Here is a 16,617-nt window from a genome sequence, read left to right on the forward strand (position 1 = left end):
CCTCTAATTTTTCACGAGTCTGAGCAAGCACACTAACTCCCTGAGCGGTCCCTTGGACCACTGTGAGCAACATCAGACGTGCGGGTCATGCCAGCATCGCATCCATTCAAGTCACATGATTTATTAAATCCATTCATTTATTTTATTTATTTATTATTATTATTATTTTATTTTATTTATTTATTTATTATTATTATTATTTATTATTATTCATTTATTAAATCCATCCATTCAAGTCACATGATTTATTAAAAGAATCAAACAGATTCGGCTAGCTAAAACTTTTAGCTAGATTCGTAATTTGACAGGCGTTGATTAGCTGCGCAGCACAGATTCGGCTAGCTAAAACTTTTAGCTAGAATCGTCTAGCTAAAAGTTTTAGTTAGTTCGATCTGTGCGCAGCTAATCAACGAATTTGACAGGCGTTGATTAGCTGCGCAGCACAGATTTTCTGTGCGCGGAGACCGTGTCAGCAGTGCGCATTTGCGCACGCGTGCAGCTTAGAGAGAACAGTGCTTGCAAGCACTATTAAATGAAGCAGAAAATCGCCCTAATGTGGATCAGATGAATCAGAGGTCCTTGCATAACTAAATGCACTTTAGCAGACGGCACAGAATCCTTTCAAAAGATATTTCAGGTGTTAAATGAAATTTAGAGTGACGTCTAAAATTGTTCTTTCAGCTCTGTAAAATTCTTCACCACATCCCAAATGATATTAAAGAACATTTACACAATGAGAACTATTCTGGTGCTCTTTAACCAATTTTGCTGAGAAGCATAACCATCCAGAAAACAGCCCACTTTTAATGCCAGAGAAGAGGAAGGTGAGTTGCATTAACCAGACCAGCCCTTCTTATCACCCTCACTCTCCTGTGTTCAAAGGAGGTTACAGATCTGCACTGGAGAATCTGTTGTACTTGGAAATGTATCCCAGCATTTTCAAACTAGGACGCACAGAATTACACAAAGGGTCTACAAGGAGGAGCACAGGCTTCCCAGGAAGCCATTCAACAGAATAGAGTAGAATAGAATTCTTTATTGGTCAAGTATGGGCCGGTTTAGATCACGCTGGTAAAAGCCTGTTATTAAGAACACAGTAGCCTGCAATTACTGCAGGTTCGAGCCCGGCCCAAGGTTGACTCAGCCTTCCATCCTTTATAAGGTAGGTAAAATGAGGACCCAGATTGTTGGGGGGGCAATAAGTTGACTTTGTAAAAATATACAAATAGAATGAGACTATTGCCTTATACACTGTAAGCCGCCCTGAGTCTTCGGAGAAGGGCGGGGTATAAATGTAAACAAAAAAAAAACAAAAAAAAGTGTGATTGGACACACAAAGAATTTGTCTTCGGTGTATAATCTCTCATAAAATCTTCAATTCTCCAATATTTTGGGGATGAATTGGCACATTGGGAGAGCAAGCCATGAGCACAGAATTTAGTGTTATGTGGGCTTACCCATTAATATTTACTTTACTTTTGCAAGCTAGCAAAAATATAGCTTTCCATCCTTTCTAAAGCCTTAGGCGTATATTATCAAAGCTCAGTTGAATCTACCTGTGCCCTTTTTTTTTTAATCATTGTAAGCATATTCCTAAACAGAGCCCTCCCAGGTCTTCCATTCCTCATTTTTATTTACGAAAAATGCTGACAGAGACCAAATTCTGTTTTAATTTGAAGCATATGCCAGCTTCCTTACTAATTTTGACAATAAAATAATCCTTTGCAGATTAAAAAATGGAAGGGAGCAAAGGGTTTTGTAGGTACCAAGAGAGGTTTTAACGCAGTGAAAAAGGGGCGAAAAAGAGTGAAAAAGAAATCATGTGTTTTCAGAAGTATTCAATCTCTCCGTATTTTGAGGTACTCAAACAAATATAAAAATCTGCTTTTCGAACACAGCATGTAAATTCAGTGTCACTCCTAAACTATGGAATGCACATTTTCCATCTTCTCTTCCGGCTTTCAGGAAAGAACTTGAGACCTTTCTCTTCAGCTACATCTGATTATTTATTTTAATAGTATTAATGGTTTTAAATTTTAAGTGGTTTTTTTAATCTTCATTGCTAGTAAATTGAATACCTGATTATAGAAAGGATACAACTTGTAAGATTTTTTAAAATAAAATTTCTGAAAAGCTATCCTAATCCAGTGCCGTTAAAAATGCAAAACTCATGGAATCCAGTCCTTCTTCCCCAAAAAATTACTCCTACCAGAGTTTGCTAAATTTTTGGTTTTTTACTCACTAAATCAATAAGGAAAGATATTTTTCAAAAAATCTGGGAGTATTAGCACTGGGGTTTTAATCAAATAAACTAAAGTGTGATTTGTGCATAGGCTCAATATAATTTGTTAAAAACTCTTAAAGGAAAAATAGCAGGGCAATACCAATACTGGCTCAATCACCAAAATAAGAAAATGCGTTGGTTCCACCATTTATTTTACCATCATAACAAAAAGTAATCTGAATTATGACAAAGCTTTCCCAAGTTGCAATAAATTACTTTAAATGCTGGCGTGCAGCAAAGTTGTCATCCAGCAATACAATTTAACACCCCCCCAAAAAAAGTCAGTGGGTTCAGCTAAATTACCTGTATATTTGCAACCCAAGCAACAGTCTTCTGCAAGAAAAAACTCAGTTGTCCATGACCATTTCAAAGTTGCATTATGTCCGTTCTCGTGTAATGCAGTCAGCGTGTTAAAATCAGGTTTGGGGCGATAAGATTAGGAGAGAAGCGACTGAACCTGATGAGGAGATCTATATAATATAGTTTCCGGATCTTTATAAGCATTCGCAGGATTCATCACAGCTGCATAGAGTTCAGTGTAAGCGTGGCAGATCAATTCCGTGGACTGTTTTATTATCTGTTGTCTAAAACACAACCAGAAGTAAACATGTAGATATACAACTGATGATAACAGAATGAACGTAAAAAGTGCCTTGATGAGCAAGATCCTGTCCCCTTTCTTTGCAGGAAGAAAAAAAATGAAGGCCACTCTAATAGCTCCCTGCCTCTAATCACTGCAAGTGAATACAACCTCTTGTTGTAGGCAGAAGGCAGATGCTGTTGGGCAGCAATGGCAGGATGGTCTGAGGCTCCACACAATGCAAAGTTATGTGATTTCTAGGGCCAACGTCTTCCCCCAATTAATTGGCAGCAGTGCAAGAGTTGTGCCTTGACGTCTGAAACAGCCACAAGGGGTAAGTCTTTCTGTTATTAATTTTTATACACCCATACTTTCTAATGATGATGATGGAAATAAACTGCAGCAATCAGTTTAATCATTCTTCTGGGACTGCCCCCCCACCCACCCATGTCCCTTTTCTGTACTGGATCAGTATACAATTTGCAGCTAAACATGTGGATGCAGCCCCTTTATCCCTCAAACAACCGGTTAGATGTAAAATAGTTATGCAAGCAAACACAAAAGATGGCTACAACCAACTTCCTGGCAAAAGTACTGCACCCATTGAAAAGAAGAGTCTTTCAGCCAAACAATCTGTTTCCAAAATGGTCCTGCTACCTGCCTCACATAATAAAAACGAACTGTGAATCAGTAAGCTGTCATCTGCCAATGCATCGGCCAGTCAAGGGCACTGGAAATATGCTTAGTCTCCAAATCAGTCCCCTCATGTTTGAGCCTTTGACTGTGATTCTTATGTAAGTCAGGTGCAAAGGAAAACAATGAATTCTGATTCTGTCAAAGAAAGGAAAAAAAGAAACATTTTACTTACTTAACAGTTGTGCTCAGGAGAAAGTTTATCTGTGGCATTAACAGGCCATCAGGAGCAGACAAATAACGATCAAACTGGACCTGTAACACAGAGAAAGGCAGATATTAGTCAATGTGTGGTCCTCAAAAGACAGGCCCACTGCTCAGAAGTCAAGAATTAGAGCCAAACACTCTCCAAATGTATTCTTTTTTTTAATAGATTTTATTTTTATTTTTTAACTCTCCAAATGTGTTCTAATACTCCAGGGAAGGGAGAATCTCGATGCACAAAAAAACCGCTGACCCCCAATATACCTCAACCAAAACTAAGCTGTAGCATGGAGATGTTTCACACTAGCCCAACTCTTGCACTTGGCAGCAATCCTTTGTATGAGGAAAGGGAGTCAGTCCAGTCTATCTTATTTTTGTTCTTTCTACTCTCTTCTCATTTGCCTCATTCTAGTCACTGCTCCTCACTACATGAGTTAATTTCCCCTCACAGAAAAAAACAACCCTGCACCTTAATTGTAATCCTTTATAGTTTAAGATGTCACTTATTATTTTTTTCCAATTTGAATTATCAAAAACTGTCAAACATAAACATATTTTGAAGTGACAGAGTCCAACTTTTGCCTTAGAATGCAATTTCTGAAGTCTCTCGTGTTATGAAACACTACCAAATGTACTATATCAAAATAACTTATCTGAAAAAAAAAACTGATATGAAAATGAACATGAAGTCTGAATCAGTGCCATGTCCTCCTTAACATCATAGGGAAATGACATTGGGAGTGAGAGGCACCGTTTATCGGTGGTTCTCCTCCTATCTCTCCGACCGGTCGCAGACGGTGTTGACGGGGGGGCAGAGGTCGACCCCGCGGCGCCTCACTTGTGGGGTGCCGCAGGGGTCGATTCTCTAGCCCCTTCTGTTCAACATCTATATGAAGCCGCTGGGTGAGATCATCAGTGGCTTCGGTGTGAGGTACCAGCTGTACGCTGATGACACCCAGCTGTACTTTTCCACACCGGGCCACCCCAATGAAGCTATCGAAGTGCTGTCCCGGTGTTTGGAAGCCGTACGGGTCTGGATGGGGAGAAACAGGCTCAAGCTCAATCCCTCCAAGACGGAGTGGCTGTGGATGCCGGCATCCCGGTACAGTCAGCTGAGTCCACGGCTGACTGTCGGGAGCGAGTCATTGGCCCCGATGGAGAGGGTGCGCAACTTGGGCGTTCTCTTGGATGAACGGCTGTCTTTTGAAGACCACCTGACGGCCGTCTCCAGGAGAGCTTTCCACCAGGTTCGCCTGGTGCGCCAGTTGCGCCCCTTTCTAGACCGGGATGCCTTGTGCACAGTCACTCACGCCCTTGTGACGTCTCGTCTGGACTACTGCAATGCTCTTTACATGGGGCTCCCCTTGAGGGGCATCCGGAGGCTACAGTTAGTCCAGAATGCGGCTGCGCGGGTGATAGAGGGAGCCCCTCGTGGCTCCCGAATGACACCTATCCTGCGCAGGCTGCACTGGCTACCTGTGGCCTTCCGGGTGCGCTTCAAGGTGTTGGTGAACATCTTCAAAGCGCTCCATGGCATAGGGCCGGGCTATTTACGGGATCGCCTGCTGCTACCGAATACCTCTCACCGACCCGTGCGCTCTCACAGAGAGGGACTCCTCAGGGTGCCGTCGGCGCGACAGTGTTGTCTGGCGACGCCCAGGGGAAGGGCCTTCTCTGTGGGGGCTCCCGCCCTCTGGAACGAACTCCCCCCAGGACTCCGTCAACTTCCGGACCTCCGAACCTTTCGCCGCGAGCTTAAAACTCACTTATTCATCTGCGCTGGACTGGGTTAGTTTTTAAATCTATGGGTTTTTTAATGGGTTTTTATCTTAAATTTTTAATATTAGCCAATTTAATAAGTTTTTTAATTGTATTTTAATTGTATTTATAATGTATTGTGTATTTTTTTATCTGGCTGTGAACCGCCCTGAGTCCTTCGGGAGAAGGGCGGTATAAAAATTTAAATAATAAATAAATAAATAATAAATAAATTTATTGTTCTGTAGTGGATCAACTAAAAGCGAGTAAAGAATTAAATTCTAAAATTCCTTTACATTACAGTGAAATATTACCCCAGGTTTCCATTATTTATAAAACCCACAGACCAAAAAAAAACCCAAACCCTGAACTAAGTTTTAAGAACACTTGGTTTCCTTTTTGTTTTGTTTTTCCTTTCCTTTATTTCTAAAATTTTAGATCGAAAATACCTTGGAATATAAATTAGCTCTCTTATATTTAGAGGAGCATCTTATAAACAGTGATAACACAATGACAAAGAAACTAAAATACCAACTCTCAAAATTCTATCCCAGTTTTCCCCTCTTCTTCTATACAACACAGCTGAAAATGATTTATCTCACCATTGCAGCTTTTAATGACATAGAATCCATACTGGGTACATTAGCCAAGGGACCCTAAAATTAAAGGAAAGGTAAATAAATGAATAATTACACAGAATCAGTGTTTTAATAAAATCAAACCAAAAACTATTTTGCAACAAGCCCTAAAACTGTAACATGCTATGGATATTTATGGAATCATGCAATGATTATAGCGACTGAATTTTGGAGAGGGCAGATACCACAAATTTCTAGATCAAATTTTGAAGTTAGCAACTTATTTATCTGGTGAAAGAAAACCAAATTAAGAGTGCTAAACAGTTAGCTATTGACTTTATGGAGGACAACTGACATATAAGTCCATTTATATGTCTAATATGTCTAATATAACTAATAATGTTTTTGTGGGACTATTCATGAAGAATTATCTCATGGAAAGGAAAGAAGAGTATGTTTTTTTTAAAGTTCCTAAAGCAAAATAAAATGTGAATTAAGGAAACTTTAGGTAGAAAGAAAGTATAATCTAAAAAAGAAAGGGGAAAGATTATCATTCAGGCAATTTGTGAGAATTTAGAATGTAGGGCAGCTCTATTTTTTCTTCTTATCTCATGCCTTTCATTTTTTTGGCTTACTAATTCTTACTCTCTTTCTGGGTTTTGCAAAATATTGCTTGCCATGAAAGGAAATAGTATGATGGGTTTTGCATGTTTTGTAATTATAGCCATGCACTTAACAACTCCTTTTTGAAACTAAGCCTTTCAGAAAGAATTATTCTTTCTGTTAAAGAAAAAGAAACCAGGAATTCTGAAGTATCTATTTAGATCCCAACTAAATATAGTAGACTTATATTTGCAGTTCAGGGTATCTGATTGAATGGAAATATTGGCTGAACAGCTATGGTAGTTTCCAAGTAACACAAATATGCAATCAAAAATAAGCAATCCAGTAACACTTACTCAGTACTGTGACAGTATTTGCACGTCATAATTGCTTATTAAATAGCTAAGAAACAGAACCATTTGGCTAGTGTCTGTATACTCCCATTGGCTCCTTCCAGGAATAGGAGGAATGGTGTATCTTCTACCCATGCTTATAAACCATTCCTAATGGTTGAACATGTTACTCAAATGTAGGATGATGGGGATGGTAGCAGGTTTCTAAACCATGAGTATATTTTGCAGTCCAAAGATGTTCACATGAAAAGCTTAAATGTTAGGCAAAACACATAAAAAGAGACTTGTCAGAAATGAGTACTGATATTGATAGTTTCCAAAATTATTGCTCACCTGCTCTGTCTTGTGTTGCTGTACCATGTTATAAATATAACTTAGACCCACTCTAGTTAATACGTAAGACGCTTGTTCATTTATAAGGGTATCCAAATGTGCTTCTATCTAAAATAAAGACAGTGAATTTTTTACTTATTGCAAAGTATTTACAATTATCATATGTATCATATGTAATGTATTAATTACAAAAACTGGTAATGAATTTGTGTAAGTTACATGCCTTGAGTCTATGGATATGTAAATTCAATCTCCCAGCTCGATGTTATGATGTTTTGAATTGTACTATTTTCCCCCCAAACATCCTATTCATGTTGCAATGGCATTTTGCACAAACTGACTAGTCAGAAAGTTAATTCCATAGTGAAAAGTTTTTTGGGTCCTGTGTTTGGAGATGAAGCAAACATCAATGAAGAATGCACATTCTTTAATTTAAAAAAATGCAACAATATTGTTAAATTAACTGCCAAAGAAGAAATAAGAGGAATACATAAATGATAAATTGTATTTTTCACTAATGGACATAATCTTTATCAAAACCCATGCATGTTCAGCTTGTAATCTTACTTGTAAATGACTGCTATTTTTCAAAATGGATGAGTAGTATGTTTTTAGATTCAGTACTGAGAACACTTCATCATATCTATTATTTTTAATATCACAACAGCCTCTGTTTGGATAGTATCTTAATTTAGTTAGCTAATTCTATTGTCTACATAAGTAGCTTCCTATCTTTGCATTTTGTCTGGCCTTGGAAACAACAATTAAAGTTAGGGAAGGGCAAACTCTTCTGTGCAGCCAACAACTGTTTTGAAATAACCCATGGCCAGATTGAAATATGCATGTTTTAGACAGTATATAGGACAAAATGTGGGTGTTTTGTTCTGGGTAAAAACTGAAATAGTTATTGGTTAGGGGACTGGAGGCTAAAACGTATGAAGAACGGTTGCAGGAACTGGGTATGTCTAGTTTAATGAAAAGAAGGACTAGGGGAGACATGATAGCAGTGTTCCAATATCTCAGGGGCTGCCACAAAGAAGTGGGAGTCAAGCTATTCTCCAAAGCACCTGAGGGTAGAACAAGAAGCAATGGGGGGAAACTAATCAAGGAGAGAAGCAACTTAGAACTAAGGAGAAATTTCCTGACAGTTAGAACAATCGATAAGTGGAACAACTTGCCTGCAGAAGTTGTGAATGCTCCAACACCAGAAATTTTTAAGAAAATGTTGGTAGCCCTGGGCAGGGGGTTGGACTAGAAGACCTCCAAGGTCCCTTCCAACTCTGTTGTTGTTATTGTTATTGTTATTGTTGTTGTTGTTATTATTATTATTACTTTGGTGGTGGTGGGGGAGTGGAGTAAGAGCAGGACAAAGGCAAGGCCCAATGTTTCCTTGCTGACATCATCAGGGGAGATCAAAATGATATTGGGAAGATTGGAGGGTAAAGAGGCTGGTGGGATTATCTGTGCCCAGATATCATTAGCAGCTGAGAGGAGACAGAGAAGGTGTAAAAGAGTACAGAGATAACTATCATTACATAAATATCTGCTTAGCTCTTTAAGAGACCATGAGGTTAAAAAAAACAAAAAACCTCAAGATTGCCCCCTAGATTCTCTTTAGTATAAGAAGGGAAAGAATCCTTCTCAGGCTTTTAAGAGAATGTTATTGTACCTTATTGTAAAGAATCAGGAAGATGACCTTAAGGAAAATGGGCAAGAAATGTTACATAATAGGCAAGAACTGTTATATAAGCAAAAAAAAAAAAAGTAGGAATATTCTTTAAGTCTCAGGAAACAAGATGGAAGAATCTCAGGCAGACTTCTTCCTGATTCATTCCCTCTTTATTGAGGGAAAGTATAGTAACAGAATCTTTAAAGCATAAAACATAATTGTGTTTTAAAGATTCGGTTACTATACTTTCCCTCAATAAAGTACAGCCTTACCCTCCCTTTGGAGTCTGATCTACCCCAAGGGCTGACACCTGACAAGTAAAGCAAGATGCCAATTGCTTATGTGATGTCTGCTTTCTGACGTTGCCTACTCAAAGGGTGGACAGGAGGGAAGACACTGGGAAGCCTGGAATACAGGAGACTGAAGAGCAATCATTTGGAAGAAGAACGGGAGGGGGGAGAGTGGAAGATGTGCCCTAATCTTGTGCTACTAATGTGAAATAACACCAGGATCCTTCTAGGTTTTGTTTCCAAATCTCCACTTCGTGTATTTGACGACAAAACATTTAATCAGAACTTTTAGGACATAGTGGTTCATTTGGTTTAATCATGATTTTAAAAAAAGGAAGAAACCATGGCGCTGCAAGCCAAAAACTTGTTTGCATCTCGGCTTAATAGGCTGCTAAAAATGTGATTTAGTAAAGTTAATTGTAGGATAGACATAACCAGATAAACTGTAATTCAACCATCTATTGCCAAACACAGCTCAATGATACCTGCTCCTCCCACCCATCTCATAGCTGGATCTAGAAAAATCTAGGAATTTCATCTAATTACAATGTAAAATGTTTAAAAATCAAGAATCCATCTAGTAAATTATCCACTGGATAGCAACTGCAATTTATGTGCATTGTCATTTAAAAAAAACAGCTTGCAAATATGGCTCAGCTTTTTACGTTTCAGTACTTTGCTACATCGGGGTTCTTAACCCCCATTAATGATTTTTTTTTGTGGCTGCCTGCACCAGAGTGTTTACTTTAAATATAAAGCTGTGAGGATACACACATTTAAGAAGATTGTGTTGTATTTATTCCCTGTTAATGGTTAATGGCAAAGAAAACATCAGAAGATTGACTTTGGACATTTACCTGGTATTGTAACATTTCTAGCCTTTTATCTGTGAATTCAAACAGAGCCAGCATTGTCTTCATCATATGAAGTGAATTCACCATAAAGGTTGCCATGTCAGCAGACCCCAAGTTACTGGCAGACACAGTACACATCTGCAACAGAGGATCCAGCACACAAGACAGAACCTAGAAGAAAGCAGGAAGAGCATTATACTGACTCAGAGCAACCCTTGGGTATTTTCCCATTCTATTACTCCCCAAAAGAAGGAAGCTAATGCTGGGTGGGTGGGGGAGGCAGAAAAGTTTGCGGGCCTTTGAATGCAGGAATCAGATCTTATAAATAAGCACTACCAGTCATTTGCTCTCCTAATTTCCACATTTCAATCCAGTGTGTTTGCCAGCCACTTATGCAACCTCTTCTACATTTAGTCACGTTTTATTTGTTAATGTCAGAAAAGGATGTTGCATAGGAAAGTTGCGTAGGCATAGCCAGTCCAAAGCAGAAGTGATAAAAACATAGATAGCTGATGATGCTTGTTGGTGAGGCTTGCAGTGTCCAGCTATTGGGGGGTGGGGGGTGGAGCTTGAGGGAAAGTTCAAGTTGCAAGAATGCAGTTTTAATGGTAAATGTTCAAAACAACTACCTACTCATTCAGCACAGAGACAACACAGCCCCACCCCCTTGGAAAATTCAACAAGCATCCACCAAGTTTGCCTTTTGAAGACAGCGGGCTTTCCCCGCTCTGAATGGAGTCAGTATGTTTCTTCCAAAACTTGAATACTGGATTATCATATGACTGACTTAATCTTATCACTTCTTGTTTTGAAGTGTTACACGAATCACCATGGCCATTAAGTGAATCTGTGGTTGTTGAGCAAATACTGAGACTGTTAAGCAGATCTATTGTTTGCTATGGGGTGTTTTGGCCAAAAAACTGAAATGCCAATTTTGGCCAAAAAAAACCCCTATTAAATCACAGTGCTGAGGATAGCGGGATGCTGCAAACACCTATAAGTGCAGGCCTGCTGTCAAGCGCCCAAAATATGCTCATGACTGGGATGGGGCGATTGTAACTCTGGGACTGGGTTTTGAGTACCTTGGGGAGAGGGGGTCTGTTGTAACTCTGAACAGTCGCTAAGTGACTGTAGCCCAATTTACAGAATTTAAATTTTAGAAAATGACAGTGTTAAACCAAATCTGCAAAATGTACTCCGAACAATTTTGAAGGCAGGCTATTTCTTGAAAAAAAAAAAAAGATCAAATATGTTATTAATTCTAGACATTCTATAATTTAGCTTTCAAAACGAGCTTAGAAAAGTTAGCATCCACCAACTAATTCCTGTTCTGTATTATTCTACCAAGAGATGGAATGGAGCCTGATCTCCTGGGTTACAGGAGAGGAGAGGCTTATAGTTCTCGTCCTGAGTTTAGAGGACAGAGTATCATCGGAGTAGCCTGTTCTCTGCTTTTGTAGCCAGATAGGCAAGCTTGGCATTTAATTCAACTTAGTTTCTTGATCAGACTAACAAACACAGCCAAAGATTATAGAAAGGATTAACTACTATTACTGAACAAAGTTTAGGCAGTTTCCTTTTTTGAGAGAGAAGTAACATATAAAATTTGAAGTAGTGAAACAAACGCTGCCATCTTTTCCACATCCTTAGTGAAACGACTGGCGATTAGCAGGATTATGCTCATACACATAAGATGAAATGAACATTAATTTACTTGTCCAAAGTCTGTTTGACGAGTATCCAAAGGAATAACACAAGAGTCATGGGATGATAGTACTTCACGCAGCAGAGCAAGTGTTTGAGTCAGTGCAGGACTTGGACCAAGGTCTGCAGGTGGCAGTTCAACCTACAAAAGGAAGCAGAATATCTGAGTTCAGAAAATGTGTTTATATTGAAGCCTAGCTTACACAGAGGAATAGAACAGTAATCAAAAACTCCGCAAATAAATCTATTATGGTTTATTAGAACAATGTTCTCCAATCTGGTATCCTTTAAAAGATTTGGGCTTCAACTCTAATAATTTCTAGCTAACATCGCCTTTCAGTTTGGGAAGACCATGGGGTATATACAACATGAAAACTGTTACACATACTTGTCTAGTTACAATTTTTGTAATCTACTCCAATCCAAAGACTCTGGTGATCACCTAGACAAGTAAATAAGAAATCTTTAAGCAAACATGAAATCCAGAAGGTTCCAGATTGGGGAAAAGAAATTACAACTTTCAATATGTCAGCAACAATCCTTCAAACTCCCGCCGCCTACTTTGAAAGAAAAAAATGGAAAAAAGGAAGCTTTGTTGCCAATGACAGCCAATTAGATTCTGCCACACCTTCAAACAGCCCATCCCAAACTGCTCTTGCTATGGGTGCCACCTCTGTAAAAGTGGTAGCTAGAGTGTAGAAGCAAATTGGAGAACAGGATAGATCAGACTTGTGACTGACAAGTGTGCTGATTGACACAAGAAGCAGAGGTATGTAATGCAAAATAAATGAGTTTGGGAACACTTCTCGGTAAAGCACAGATCAGGTTTCCCAAATTATTGAGCAAAGGATTTGTTGGTGACTAAGACTCAGAAATGAAACCCTGAAGTCAGCCTTCATATATTTTGGCCTTATTTATTTAGCACAAGAGTATGTATGTAAACTGTTTTTCAACAGACCTTATCCAGCAGTTTACTCGCATGGAGACTCAAACTATTGAAGAATATCTTTTTGCTCAAAAGGTGCATCTCTTCTATCGTAGTTAACAGCATGGCTGCACTGTTTTCTATAATATTACTGAAATTGAAAATAAAAAGTATGTGTGTGAGACAGGAAATAAGAGATTTTATTTGATTCAGGGATTAGCAGGTGCAACTATTCCATCTAGGAAGAGACTTTTTTTTTAAAAAGGCCATTTATATTTTTAAAATGTTATGCCTTGCAATAAAGAAAAGTTGTCTCTCCCCTCAGTTCTTCCTTTCTATATTTCTCAAGAGCCAGAAGGAAGTTCACCCTGGGAAAACTACTATGTCATCATGAAGCAAGACTATGACTGAAGCTAGGAGAGAGTTGCCAGGGTAAAAAAACACAACAAGCGGCACCATCTCCATTCCAAACTAAAGCAAAATCTGCTCACTTTTGAACAGATTTAAAGGACACTGAGACAAATGACAACCCACTCAGAAATTCATTAGGTAAAAAACAAAGTTCCTTTTCTCCTCAGAAAAAAGAAAAGTGGGATATAATCAGGGTAGAATTTCAGATCTGAACCAAAAGGGTGATAATTTTTTTTTAGAATTTTCTTCCAAGTGCATGGTCTGCTTCCACCACCACCCCACCTGGATCAACCAAGTGTGGATCAAGTGTAGATCCATTAATTGTGACGTAAATTGACCAACTGGCTTGTCACCCGAGCCTTATATAATAGGATAAGACAGAATGATTGGCCCAAAGTCACCCAGATGGCTTTCATGCCTAAAGCAGGACTTGAATTCACAGTCCCTGGGTTTCTAGCCTGGTGCTTTAACCACTAAGTCAAACAGCTCTCTAAAACTCTATCCTAAAAGTCTGTCTTATTCAGTGATACAGAAATACATTTTATACAGAAGGACTGCACCAGGTTCAGCTATAATCACCTGTTCAATTCGAACCTGAGGAAACATTTTTAAAACGCGATGCCTTGCAATAAAGAAAAGTTGTCTCTCCCCTCAGTTCTTCCTTTCTATATTTCTCAAGAGCCAGAAGGAAGTTCACCCTGGGAAAACTACTATGTCATCATGAAGCAAGACTATGACTGAAGCTAGGAGAGAGTTGCCAGGGTAAAAAAAACACAACAAGCAGCACCATCTCCATTCCAAACTAAAGCAAAATCTGCTCACTTTTGAACAGATTTAAAGGACACTGAGACAAATGACAACCCACTCAGAAATTCATTAGGTAAAAAACAAAGTTCCTTTTCTCCTCAGAAAAAAGAAAAGTGGGATATAATCAGGGTAGAATTTCAGATCCGAACCAAAAGAGTGATAATTTTTTTTTAGTATTTTCTTCCAAGTGCATGGTCTGCTTCCACCCCCCCTCCCGCCTGGATCAACCAAGTGTGGATCAAGTGTAGATCCATTAATTGTGACATAAATTGACCAACTGGCTTGTCACCTGAGCCTTATATAATAGGATAAGACAGAATGACTGGCCCAAAGTCACCCAGATGGCTTTCATGCCTAAAGCAGGACTTGAATTCACAGTCCCTGGGTTTCTAGCCTGGTGCTTTAACCACTAAGTCAAACAGCTCTCTAAAACTCCATCCTAAAAGTCTGTCTTGTTCAGTGATACAGAAATACATTTTATACCATTTGCTAAATTTATCAGTTGAGGCCTACTATTCTTCTCTTAGAGGCCTCTCCTAGAAGGCCAGGAAGAAGCTGTCTTTTCCCAAATCATACAGGCCTATCTCCAGTTCAATGGGAGATGGAAGTATAAGGCAACAGTGAAGTATTTAATGGGATTATCCAGTAAGGTTCCATAAAGTTTAATATTGTCACTGATACTGTTTAAAAATGATCAGAAAATGCTACCGTATTTTTCAGAGTATAAGATGCACCTTTCCCCCCCCTAAAAAAGGGTGAAAATTTGGGTGCAACTTATACACCAAATGTAGCCCCGCCCAGCCTCTCAAACGGAGGTTTCAGAGGCTGAAAAAGCAAGGCGCAGAGCTCACAACTAATGAACCTGTTGCTAAAGTTCACCTCTGGGAACAGCTGATTGGGAGTATTCCAGGAGGCCGATCCACCTGTCAATCAGCTTTTTCTTATTTTACTCCCCAAAAACTAAGGTGCGTCTTATAGTCCGAAAAATACAGTAAGTGCTGATGGCATAAAGCTACATAACAAGAGAACATCTTTTCTCAATGCCAGATATTACATTGTAAAGCAGTATAGGGACATTGTGTTATACTACAACGCAACCCTGGAACACAGCCAGTTCCTCCCAAAACAATCTTTTAAAAGTTTGCTTACCTAATGGTGTGATGATAAAATTTGAGAAGATTACAAATTTTATACAGAAGGACTGCACCAGGTTCAGCTATAATCACCTGTTCAATTCGAACCTGAGGAAACATTTTTAAAACATACTGTTCAAATACACACTTCGTCTTCAAGAAAATAACAATATACAGTTTTAAGATTACAGTATTCCTTTTAAGGTTAGCAATCTCTGTAGGGATATATTCTGCACATTCATTATTCAATTTCATTTCACATAATAATGAGAGATGCAATCTCCTTGGGAAATAAATAATAATAATAATAATAATAATAATAATAATAATAATAATAATAATAATAATAATAATAATAATAATAATAATAATAATAATAATAAAAAAGTTTAATATTGTCACTGATACTGTTTAAATATGATCAGAAAATGCTACTGTATTTTTTGGAGTATAAGATGCACCTTTTCCCCCCTAAAAGAGGGTGAAAATTTGGGTGCAACTTATACACCAAATGTAGCCCTGCCCAGCCTGTCAAACAGAGGTTTCAGAGGCTGAAAAAGCAAAGCGCAGAGCTCACAACTAATGAACCTGTTGCTAAAGTTCACCTCTGGGAACAGCTGATTGGGAGTATTCCAGGAGGCCGATCCACCTGTCAATCAGCTTTTTCTTATTTTACTCCCCAAAAACTAAGGTGCGTCTTATACTCCGCTGCGTCTTATAGTCCGAAAAATACAGTAAGTGCTGATGGCATAAAGCTACATAACAAGAGAACATCTTTTCTCAATGCCAGATATTACATTGTAAAGCAGTATAGGGACATTGTGTTATACTACAACGCAACCCTGGAACACAGCCAGTTCCTCCCAAAACAATCTTTTAAAAGTTTGCTTACCTAATGGTGTGATGATAAAATTTGAGAAGATTGCAAATTTTATACAGAAGGACTGCACCAGGTTCAGCTATAATCACCTGTTCAATTCGAACCTGAGGAAACATTTTTAAAACATACTGTTCAAATACACACTTCGTCTTCAAGAAAATAACAATATACAGTTTTAAGATTACAGTATTCCTTTTAAGGTTAGCAATCTCTGTAGGGATATATTCTGCACATTCATTATTCAATTTCATTTCACATAATAATGAGAGATGCAATCTCCTTGGGAAATAAATAATCAACAAGGTTCCTTTTTATGCAAGTAAATATACTTTTATTTGTAAACTGCTTTTTCGTTCCTTGTTTCTTAACATATGGGGCCGATGCAGTTTTAATATCAAGGGCTTTCATAAAACCAAACATTTCACCTTGAGTGGCCGGCAAACCCCTTCTGTGATGTGCCCAACTATTTCTTGCATGTTTTCTCCCACTCCTGAAAATAAAAACAGTGTACATTAGGAATGTTAGTTCCTGTCATTTAGAAAGAAGAAATTCAGTTAC

The 16,617-nt window shown here is 38.5% G+C and overlaps 1 protein-coding gene across 4 annotated transcripts in view; it reads right to left on the reverse strand.

Annotated features, from left to right (window-relative positions):
• Positions 1–16,617, reverse strand: part of COG6 (component of oligomeric golgi complex 6) — a 118,461-nt gene that overhangs the window by 84,665 nt on the left and 17,179 nt on the right. For 2 of the 4 annotated variants that reach the window (XM_058180358.1, XM_058180365.1), the window contains 9 exons: positions 16,485–16,549; positions 16,072–16,163; positions 12,862–12,979; positions 11,914–12,045; positions 10,203–10,370; positions 7,387–7,494; positions 6,122–6,175; positions 3,733–3,812; positions 434–2,868 (listed from right to left, as the gene is read on the reverse strand). In XM_058180358.1, coding sequence (XP_058036341.1) covers positions 2,721–2,868; positions 3,733–3,812; positions 6,122–6,175; positions 7,387–7,494; positions 10,203–10,370; positions 11,914–12,045; positions 12,862–12,979; positions 16,072–16,163; positions 16,485–16,549 — 965 coding nt within the window. In that variant the 3' untranslated portion in view covers positions 434–2,720. Of the gene's footprint in view, positions 1–433; positions 2,869–3,732; positions 3,813–6,121; positions 6,176–7,386; positions 7,495–10,202; positions 10,371–11,913; positions 12,046–12,861; positions 12,980–16,071; positions 16,164–16,484; positions 16,550–16,617 lie in introns of those variants that run through there. The other 2 variants (XM_058180340.1, XM_058180349.1) reach the window with 2 other exon arrangements.

This window comes from Ahaetulla prasina, chromosome 1 (genome assembly GCF_028640845.1).
Source record: "Ahaetulla prasina isolate Xishuangbanna chromosome 1, ASM2864084v1, whole genome shotgun sequence".
Taxonomy (NCBI): Eukaryota; Metazoa; Chordata; class Lepidosauria; order Squamata; family Colubridae; genus Ahaetulla; species Ahaetulla prasina.